This window comes from Sander lucioperca, chromosome 14 (assembly GCF_008315115.2).
Source record: "Sander lucioperca isolate FBNREF2018 chromosome 14, SLUC_FBN_1.2, whole genome shotgun sequence".
Taxonomy (NCBI): domain Eukaryota; kingdom Metazoa; phylum Chordata; class Actinopteri; order Perciformes; family Percidae; genus Sander; species Sander lucioperca.
Genome location: NC_050186.1, coordinates 29,686,188 through 29,697,292, shown reverse-complemented (window position 1 = coordinate 29,697,292; position 11,105 = coordinate 29,686,188). Strand labels below are relative to the sequence as shown.

Sequence of the window (11,105 nt, the reverse complement as noted above, 5' to 3'; positions counted from 1 at the left end):
AGTGCAAAGTATCCCTTAATGTTAGAGTTCTGTATGTACTATCATTGTGCATGTGATTTGCTGGAAAATTAGAATACAGTCAGATAAGTTATTATTTAACTATAATTTATGAAGACTTACCAGTTTAAACTACTCGTCAAATAATATGTTTTTCCCCCCAAAAAAAAACAACAATCTTAACCAGAGGTCCACAATTCCTTTTCCAGAGCTTTTGACTTTTTTATCCACATGTATTGCTATCTAATACAAGACTAATATTAATTTGGGCAGTTCTGTTGCATTGTCATTGTTTAACAGCGTTGTGCTCTCCTCAGTGTTGTTTGTATTTACCATAGACTGTTAATATTTACAGTCAATGGTATTTGCACACACACACACACACACACACACACACACACACACACACAGAGGGAGAGACCGTAGAGTCTATGGAAGAGACAGACAAGAGACAAGAATACCTGTGTGTACGGTATCCCCGAGGGACAAAACATATGATCTCACACAGAAACACGTTGAACAGACTTTAAAAACTACTGATGGACATTAGGAAACTCACTTAGCATAACCACTGTCTCAGTAACCTTTAGGGATCATGATGGAGCTCTCATATCAATCTATGAAAGTCGCCCACCAAGCCCGGGAAGCGGTAAGTGAACAAGGGGTTTTGTTTTTGCTGCAAGCTAACAACTTTTAGCTAACGTTAACTAGCAATGATACTTCGGAGAAGGGGGGCATGTAAAGTAACGTTAGCTACCTCTGCTTATGGCCTAATTAGCTGTCTCCGATGACAAGCAACGTTATACTGATAATAACATGTATTCAGGGCCAGGTCGTTGCATTCTACACATATGTTATGCAGCAAACAACAGCTAGCTAAACTGTCACAATGAACTTGGCTAGCATTTAGCCGTTGAGCTAATCCGGCTAGCTAGTTTCATAGAGGCTAGTTTGGCACGCATCCTGTGACACAACTAATCAGCGTCTACAGGTTGCCTAGATACCCAGTCAGGTGGTTGTCGTTTGTGGCAATTTGTCGCCCTCTACTGGGATTTTGTCTCTCTCCATCGATCCCAGCCACTGAGCAACTCATAAGAATGAACAGGGCTCCGCTTCGAACGCTGTATCCAGGTTTTATTATACGTCCATGATCCCAATGCACTACCCTCTATGATGCTCTCCACATGTGTCAACCATAGACTTATTTTAACAGTCTATGGTGTCAACCACAGGGAAGTAAAGGGTACTAGAATATAATTCTCAAGTACTGGACTTTAAACCTTTTTAAAAGCAGATATTGTGACTTGACTTATCTTGTTATTAATTAATATCAACAATGACAACTGTGTTCTGTGTTGCTGTCCAACAGGATGAGCTGAGGACTGAGATGAGGAGGAAGAGCCTCCTCATCCTCATTTACCACCACCTGCTGGGGCAAGGGTCAGTATGAAGTTTGTAAATGGACTGTATATATATATATCGCTTTTCTAGTCTTAACGACTACTCAAAGCGATTTTACATAGTACAGGAACCATTCACCATTCAAACACAGTGGCCGAGGCTGCCGTACAAGGTGCCGCCTGCTCATCAGATAAACATTCACACCGATGGAACAGCATCGGGTGCGTGCGTGCGTGCGTGCGTTACAGAAAGTGTCTGACTTTATAGGCTACATGCAACTCATCAACAAAACACATTAAAACTAAATCATGTTGGACTCCCCAGGCTCACAGCACAAGACAGCGGACATATTTGACCTTGCTTTTGTTACTTTTTGATCTTTCCAAGGATTATGCGTGCATGTGTGTGAGATCTTGTGTGTGTCCATTCACCAGCTACGTGTCTGCAGCAGTGGCCTTGGACCAGGAGACTAATGGAGGTGTGAGGAGGTTCGAGGTCTGTGATAACATCGATCTGGAGATGGTGCTGATGGAATACGAGAGTTATCACTACGTTAAGTTCCAGAAATATCCCAAACTTATCAGAAGAACAGCAGAACCAGGTATATGACCTCCACTAAGACATGAAGCAACTGTGAAATCATACCTCATGCCCATTGCGATCAATTTGCTGCTAATTTCTGAATTATTGGGATGTAGTCATTAAATCTCAAATATACTCTGTGAATATTTTCTGTTGTTGTTTTATGTCAAGGTGAGAACAGGAATGCAAGAAGTGGTAGTGTAAAAAGGTGAGTCTCTCCATCTCTCGTACCTTTCTTTTTCATTTCATGTTCAGGGTTTACACCATCCATACATGCTAATCATATAAACAAAATAAGTAAAATACACAACAAAAACAACATTGTAATTCTTGATTTAAAGAAGCATTACACTGATTTGACAGTGATGTTGAATAAGGTTAGGTGTGCTTGGAAGTGCAAGTATGATGGATTAATTTGAGACAGAAATATCTACCAATGATAGTTTGCTTCATCCATTGATGAATATATTATCTGTGTCTTTGTCCATCAGGAGTTCCTGTTCAGCTGCAAAGCCTCTTCCCAAAATCAACCCGTCCCAGAGCCCAAAGTCTGGAAATGGAGCCAAAAGGACAACTGCCAGTTCACATACAAATGTATAGCATTAACCACAGAACAACCAAGATCAGAATATTAAAATAAAAGGTGGTTATTCTGACATCCAGACGACTGTGTTTCCAGGAGAATGGTTCTGCTCTTCCTCCAGAGTTGTCAGAGTTTGGTCTTAACGTGTCCTCCATCAGAAATGGACCAGCTGGGGAGGCAGCCAATAACAGAAAGGTACTGGGGAATAAATGTTATTTACGGATGAAGGTGATCAAATTTACGTTTCAGGCATTACTAACCCTCACTACTAGTAAGACTACAAATGAACAGCAAATACTAATGAGAATTCCCTGTCATCTGTGATGATTTTACAGAAATTTAACATTATCAAATGTTTTTTTTTTTCTTTTTACTTAAGCATACACAAACTGATAAATATGTACACCGATATGTACACCCTTTCATAAAAACTGAATCACTGCTTTTGTTTTTTTTTATGCCTTTGTTCGCCTAAATGAGTTAAAATCTTGTGTTGCCCGTCTTAGGGCCAGATGACTGACGGCAAAGTTTCAATCAATGACGCTGTCAAAGGAGCTGGCAGTGACTCAGACCACATGGTAGTTATAGTGTGTAAAACGTGCAAAAATATATATTTTACATGCCCTTTTTAATTATATTAGAATGGCACAAATCAAACAATAGTAAAACTACGATTAGTACTTCACTATCACCAATAATAATGATTTTATGCTGTGTTGCAGGAACGGTTGCTGAAGCCCCTCAGTGGCTTTTCTGGAATGAGCGGCGAGATGAGAGAACTTGCTGCAATCATCAGCAGGGTACTACACACACACACACACACACACACACACACACACACACACACGCACAAATACTATATTGAAAACACTGACAAACAAGAAAACCCATGCTCAAAACATGTAGAGAGGCTGATTTGATCTCAACTTGTGGCTTCCTACTTGTCAAAATATGCTTAAAGTGATACCAAATAAGTCCACTAGAGAGCAGTAAAGAGCTTTGTTGGGAATGGATTGATCTGATGTATTAATGAAGGCCTAGGTTCTATCTATTCCCCTTATGTGACGTTACACTCTAAAGGACACCTATTTACACAAGCCTAATCACACCCCTGTGTGTGTGTGTGTGTGTGTGTGTGTGTGTGTGTGTGTGTGTGTGTGTGTGTGTGTGTGTGTGTGTGTGTGTGTATCAAGCTGATGCCTTCCACATGCATCCCTCACTCTGTGTGTTTGTGTGTGTGTTCACCCCTAAAGGACATCTATTTGCACAGCCCCAACGTGCGGTGGGAGGACATCATCGGCCTGGAGGACGCAAAGCGATTAGTCAAAGAGGCCGTCGTCTATCCCATTAAGGTGCGGCCGCTGCCTGGGCACGCTGGTATTTCAGCACCGGTCGCCCGTCTTCGATTCTGAATACATCTCCTTTAAAGGGCTTAAAGAGAAGGAGGGCGGCCGGGTCAGACTAGTCTGTTAGGCTGACATTAAATCTATATCTGCGATAATATGGTAACACACACATACACAGATTGATAGATAGGCAGGGAGGCAGGAACACACACACCTGCAATGCCATGTAGACTTTCTATACACAGCCACATTCACACAATTTTGCAGCTGCATACAGATATTGCACATACAAATAAAACATGGCACACACACACACACAAAATACACACACACACACACACACACTTCTATCATCATCACCAAGACCTCTCTCATGGATATGATGACAACAAATCAGGTTGTCTGCATCCTCTTGGCATTTACAGACGGAGATGAGGACTGATGTGTCTATCCTCTGTTCTGGCCCGTTTTATTGAATAACGCCATACCTCCACCTTCCCACAATCCCCAACTTCTGTCTCCATTATTATTCATTCTCTAGGGTATAAGGTCAGTTTGGTGATTTGACTTAGCCTCTGTTTGCCACCTAAAATTTGATTAATTTGTGGTATGTGGTATTTGCAGTACTGACTCAGCTGTACCTCAAGCAAATCAGTTTTCTTTGCACACAGTTCAGCTTCTGATTGGTCCGCAGAAGATATGTATGTAAATGTATGTTTTGTTGCTGGAAGATTATGTTTGCAGCTATAACATTTTTATTTTATTTTAAATTATGTGATTTACTAAAGGTTTGTCTGTGCTTTTTCATATTTTACTCCTCCCTCTTTTTTTACAGTACCCCCAGCTATTTACAGGCATTCTGTCTCCGTGGAAGGGCTTGCTGCTCTATGGCCCCCCAGGTAAACCTCATTTCCAGTCTAAAAAGTCCAACAATTTGGAATTCTTCCTGACATGTACTGTTGTGACAATCTCACTCACATACACACAGGTACGGGTAAGACACTGCTGGCCAAGGCCGTGGCTACAGAGTGTAAGACGACCTTCTTCAACATTTCAGCCTCCAGCATCGTCAGCAAGTGGAGAGGAGACTCTGAGAAACTGGTCAGGGTAGGTTATTTTTCAACACACACAACAGGTCAAATGCAACATTAAAAAAAAAAAAAACATGTTTAATGTTCCATACATTGTCTCCTCTACTTTGCGTGTTTTACTGTGGATTTGTGTAAATGTATGTATCTGTCTGCAGGTTCTGTTTGAACTGGCCAGGTACCACGCCCCATCCACCATCTTCCTGGACGAGCTAGAGTCAGTGATGAGCCAGAGAGGAACGAGCATGGGGTAAGCTGAACCACAAAATGTGCTAACTGATTTTTTTTTTCCCAGTTCTGAAGTTTTAGGGGAATAGAAAATGACCAATGACGTTTGTGAGCCCATGTCTCCTGTAAAATTGTCCTTGAGTGAGACATTTAACTCTCTGTGAGACATCTGTAATTTGTGAACCCAGAGTTTTTCTTACTGCCATATTACATCAGACATTTGATTTTATATATATGATAATATTATAGTGAATTTATATTAACTATATATACCATTTAGCCATAATAAAGGTCTGAATGCAGATGCAGAGTATTCATGAATATAAACAAAAAATATAGAGTCAAAACTGCACTAAAATAGTTCTAAATGATCATGTATAATAAACAGAATTAATCATTATTATTAATTCTAATTAATTATTAATCAAATAAAATATTACCCCAAAAAGATAATTAAAATGATCACTTTAGCTATAATTATGAAGTTCTTTATTAATCTCAGGAGACAATGGGCAGAACACTGTACGAAGACTGACTAGATTGATTCTATAGTTATTATATTATTATATATATATTATTATTCAGGTCACTATAAAGAGCATTAAAAGACTCGTGGTGGTGAATATAAATTTGATGTACCAACAGACTGATGTGTGTTTTCAGAGGAGAGCATGAGGGGAGTCGCAGGATGAAGACTGAGCTGCTGGTTCAGATGGACGGACTGGCCAAATCAGAGGACCTGGTGTTTGTACTAGCTGCCTCCAACCTGCCTTGGTAATACCTAAACATAGACACACACCACATTATGTACAAACCTTGATGGCCATCAGTATTTCCTCTTGCGTAAAGATAATGACAACAAATCAGTGCGTTTTTATTGCCAGAGCATCTACAAATAGAGATGTCAGTTTTGAGAATGGCAGATTCACACATGCATAATTTTCTTCGATTTTCCTCCATGCTTTATTTCTTTTTATTTATCTTGCTCAACTTAATGCTTGTTGGGTTGAGATGATTTCCTAAAAGAATATTAAATGTCTAATTAAAATTTTTTTTTTTTTTACCAAGTTATACCAAAACAAGGTGCATTTTCTTATGTAGATAATGAAATGAAATTGAATAGTAAAAATATGAATTATTCAGGATATTTGGACTTATTTGGTTAACGAGAAATAAAATTAAAATGCTGTCTACAATTTGTCTGACTGTTCCTGCTCTTTGCTCAGGGAACTGGACCATGCCATGCTGAGGAGGTTAGAAAAGAGGATTATAGTTAGTCTTCCCTCCTCGCCAGCTCGCCAAGCCATGATCTCTCATTGGCTGCCTCCTCTCAGCTCCACAGGAGGGGTGGAGCTACGAACTGAGCTGGACTATGAAACTCTAGCGAAGGTGTGTTACAGTAAGACTCGTTAAAGCTATAGTGCGCAACTATTTTATATTAATGAACGTCCGTTCATTAATTCACATTTTGTTCACATTCAAGGCATTGCCATATGAGTTGATACAAAGCTAATTAAGCCTAATTAAGTCCATCAGCTCCACAAAACTGTTTGTATTTTTCAGTATGGCTATGTTTACAAAATGCCATAATCCGACGACTTTGCGCGTAGAAGCTCGAGTGATCACCGCTGTGAAAAAACAACAGCATTGTTCAGCTTTGGAGATGAAGAGGACATAAAAACTACAAGATAATTACCTCTTCTGAAGAGTCCATCATGTATTTTTTTTTTTTTATCCTCTGTGTCCTCCTTGATTTGACGGAATAAACGCTACTAGCAACTGCGTGGAGGAGGGGTAGGGTTTTTGCAGGATCACAGAAGGATTGCGTCATGTGGTTTCTCTGACAGTGTTGTCATTACTTATAATTCCCCATGGGGGTGACAGCAACTACGTACTATAGCTTTGAGACAATTTAACAAGTGTTATTTATCCTTTATCTATTTCGTTTTTTTCTTTGTCAAGTATTTATTAATAATTGCCTTGTTTGGGATTAAATAAAATGTGACTCATGTGTTGCCTGTCATTAATGTTCATCTTCATCTGACTGTGTGTGTGTGTGTGTGTGTGTGTGTGTGTGTGTGTGTGTGTGTGTTTGTGTTTGTGTTTCAGGGGATGGAGGGTTACTCTGGCTCTGATATACGACTGGTGTGTAAGGAGGCTGCCATGAGACCAGTCCGCAAGATCTTTGATGCTCTGGAGTCCCATCAGGATGGTAGGACAACACACACACACACACACACACAAAGAGAGAGAGTCCTAGTGGTTTAACAACCTACTACCACATGAGAAGATCGACCCCAATAACAGCCATGTTTTCTGTCAAGTGCCCCTGAATAAAACACCTGTAGCCTCACTGGAATTCTCTTTCACAGGAGACACTGACGTGCCTGCCATCCAGCTGGAAACTGTGACAACAGCTGACTTCCTGGAAGTCATCACACACACCAAACCCTCGGCTCGAAACCTGATGGACAAATACACAGCCTGGGAGAGAGAGTACGAGTCTGTCTGACACACAGACACATTTTGACATGAGAAAAAATACTTTTTTTTAAAGAACGCTACTGCATATGTGACGAAGAAGGTTTTGTATACAAACTGACCTAATGCTGTTACACTTGGTGGAAGCCATGACAAGATTGCTCTTTATCAGGGCTTTCCTAAATAACTTATTTTAAGTCACATAGTCATACAAAAACATCATTACTTTAGTAAGTTTAACATCATTTAATTAACTCAATGTGTCCACATGATATCTGGTGAAATATTTGACGATTAAAGATCTTCTCACACCTCAAATTTCTTCAGCCTTGTTTTCGTTTTTGCCTCTCAAATGAATTTTTCAGTATCAATCTTTTGACATGGGTGTGAATACAAACCTCTGAACAAGAACCCGAAAACTATATTCTGAGCCAATGGTACTATATTTTATGCAGTCTTGCTTAATTTAGTTTATCTGTAATGATCATGAGCACAATGAAATAATAACCAATACCAGCTGATTTAAACTTATATTTATACATTATGATATAATGGCAAAACATGTTATTGTGACAAAAAATGGTGGGTACTTCTGAAATGCATGATTTGCTTTTACTTTTTAACACTCTGGACTGGAGAGTGTAGTCTGACAGTTTTATGTAAATGTATCTTTTTGATTTTGGCATGATAAATGAAGATTACAGGATGGTTATTTTTCCTTAATAGTGCTGAGGGTATGAGGGGATCATTTTAGGATGTTTTTAATAATTCAATAAATTCCTTCCCTCCATTGTTAAAACACCAATAGGCTATAACATTGATAACTGGCGATTCTGTAAGAAAATGAAACTGTAGACTTCTGTTGTTCCTTCTATCTTATAGCAGGTACTTCGGGATGTGTTCGACAGCTTCTGGGAAACTCACATGTCAGGTGGGGAGGAGGGTTGATTTTATTCTCATCTCCTCTGTATTCACCTGACAGGAGAGAAAGTGAAATTCCATCAACCACAAAAAAAAAAATCATAAAATAGGGTGTCCACAGGGTCTTAAATTTTTATGAATCAATTAACAATTGGAGCCCTTGAAATGTTATAAAAAAAGTTTTATCGAAAAAAAAGTCATTTTCCAAGGTATAGAATTATGTACTTTTTCAATACGTGTATTTGTCCAGAGAGGTTGTATGGTAATATTGTGTATGAATTCAATCACTAAGTAGACTGTAAGAAATACAAAGGCATAGGTGTGGTGATGGCGCAATGGATATGACACATTCCTTTGGTGTGGGAGACCTGGGTTTGAATCCCACTGCGTTACATCAACCAATGTGTCCCTGAACTTAACCCCTAGTTGCTCCAGAGGCATGCGACCTCTGACGTATATTGCAATTGTAAGTCACTTTGGATAAAAGCGTCAGCTAAATGACATGTAATGTAATGTAATGTAACATACAATAGCATGCCATAACTGTCATAGTATTGTTCATCATAAAAAAGTCATGGTATATAGTACAATGCCATTAAGTCATAGTATAGTATGTAATAAAATGTAATTGTATAGTATGTCGGAGAAAAAAAGTCATAGAATAGTGTGTCCGAAAAAAGTCATAGTATGGTATGTCGAAAATCATAAAAAGTCAGTATAAATATGTTGGAAAAAATTGTAAAAAAAAAAAAGTCATAGTATAGTATGTCAAAAAAGGCATGTCGAAAAAAGTCAAAGTATAGTATGTCGGGAAAAAATCATAAAAAAAATTCACTGCATGGTAATTGTAAAAGAAAATCATGAAAGTTATATGTTATAAGTATGTCGTAAAAATCCCAAAAAACGTCAGTATAAGTATGTCAAAGAAATCATGAAAATCATTTTATAGTATGTCGAAAAAATCATGAAAGTCACAGTATAGTATGTCGAAAAAAATCACAGTTTAGTATGTCGAAAAAAGTCATAGTATGTCAAAAAATCTAAAAAGTCACAGATGTCATTTTTTAAAATCTTTTTATTGAATTTTCCAACATACTTATTTACTCATCACAACACAAAACACCACAGTGATACAAGATATACAAAGTAACAGATTTATATACACATACAACCACGTAATGAAATAAGACAACACACATCACAGAAAATCAATAAGAGAAAAAAAGAAGGGTGGGGGGGGTTTAAGTTCAGGAAGTCTATGCTTACTGCTTGAATACAATTGTTTGTTAGAAATAAGAGAGGAAGGGCTTCTAGAATTTTGTCACAGAGCCCCTTGTAGAGTATCTAAGATTTTCAAGCTTGACATGTGCCATAACACTTTCTATCCACTTAGAGTGTGATGGCGGTTTGACAGATTTCCAGTGGATCAACACTAACCGCTGTGCCAATAATGACAGAAAGGCCAATGCATCACACTGCACACCTGTGAGAGCCAGTGAATAAAGCAATTCCTAGGTCCGGTTGTTTCTCCTTGGTACAAATTTTAGGGAATATTTCAAAAATGGCCGACCAGATTGTGGAAACACTTTGCCAATTACAAAACAAATGGTACAGAGTGTCTTCATCTTTATGGCAGCGGTAACAGGTTTTATCAAAAATCCAGGAAACATCTTTGCAAGTCTCCTTTCACTCAAGTGTAATCTGTGTATCAACTTGAACTGTAATAAACCATGTTTAATGCAAATTGATGTAGAATGAATTCTTGAAACTGCAGACTGCCACACTTCATCAGAAAATCAAGAAAATTGCACACCTGGAGGTACTGTGTTCATTTCTTCAAAAGGGAGAGAATTATTATTGTTGAAAAAAATCATGAAAACGTCATAGTATGGCGTGAAAAAAAGTCATAGCATAGCATGTCGAAAAAAATCATAAAAACGTCAGTATAGTATGTCGAGAAAAAGTCAAAGAATATCGGAAAGAAATCATATAAAAGTCATAGAATAGTATGGCGAAAAAAATTTAGAAAAAAGTCAGTGTGTCTGAAAAAAAGATGAAAAAAATCAAAGAGTCATAGTATACCATTTTAAAATAAAAGTCATGAAAAGACAGTATTGATGTAAAAAAAGACAGTATTTTATGTAAAAAAAGTCATAGCATGTCAAAAAAAAAAGTAATAAATAGTCAAAGTATAGCATGTCGAAAAAAGTGATAAAAAGTCAGTAAAGTATGTCGGAAAAAAAAGTGATACAAAATTTCATAGTATATTATGTTGAAAAAAAAGTCATATGTGTATAGAAAAAAATCATAAAAAGTCAAAGTATGCCACTTAATAAAAAAATAAAAGTCATAAAAAAATATAGTATGTCGAAAAAAAAAGGCATGAATAAGTCATAGTATAGTATCTTTAAAAAGTCATAGTATAGCACGTTGAAAAAAATCATGAAAAGTCATAGTATGCCATTTTAAAATAAAAGT

The 11,105-nt window shown here is 37.8% G+C and overlaps 1 protein-coding gene across 6 annotated transcripts; it reads left to right on the top strand.

The window, feature by feature from the left end:
• Nucleotides 1-388: 388 nt before the first annotated feature.
• Nucleotides 389-8,024, top strand: katnal2 (katanin p60 subunit A-like 2). Of its 6 annotated transcripts, none has more exons than XM_035991451.1 (16): nt 389-646; nt 1,367-1,437; nt 1,833-1,999; nt 2,152-2,188; nt 2,472-2,574; nt 2,660-2,758; nt 3,070-3,141; nt 3,286-3,363; nt 3,817-3,915; nt 4,745-4,808; nt 4,898-5,016; nt 5,156-5,247; nt 5,889-5,999; nt 6,452-6,614; nt 7,335-7,437; nt 7,601-8,024. In XM_035991451.1, exons 1-16 carry the CDS (start codon nt 593-595, stop codon nt 7,735-7,737), a joined length of 1,569 nt encoding a protein of 522 aa, XP_035847344.1. In that variant the 5' UTR covers nt 389-592; the 3' UTR covers nt 7,738-8,024. The 6 variants fall into 6 exon arrangements, with proteins under 6 accessions (XP_035847344.1, XP_031148483.1, XP_035847345.1 ...); XM_031292623.2 differs by having other exon boundaries at nt 7,598-8,024; XM_035991453.1 differs by having other exon boundaries at nt 400-646; nt 1,847-1,999; nt 7,598-8,024.
• The last annotated feature ends 3,081 nt before the right edge of the window (nt 8,025-11,105 follow it).

Coding starts and splice junctions, on each gene's coding strand:
- katnal2 (XM_031292623.2), top strand. CDS start 593: ATGATGGAGCTCTCATATCAATCTATGAAAGTCGCCCACCAAGCCCGG. Junction 2,759..3,069: donor AGGCAGCCAATAACAGAAAG/GTACTGGGGAAT, acceptor TGCCCGTCTTAG/GGCCAGATGACTGACGGCAA. Junction 3,142..3,285: donor GCAGTGACTCAGACCACATG/GTAGTTATAGTG, acceptor GCTGTGTTGCAG/GAACGGTTGCTGAAGCCCCT.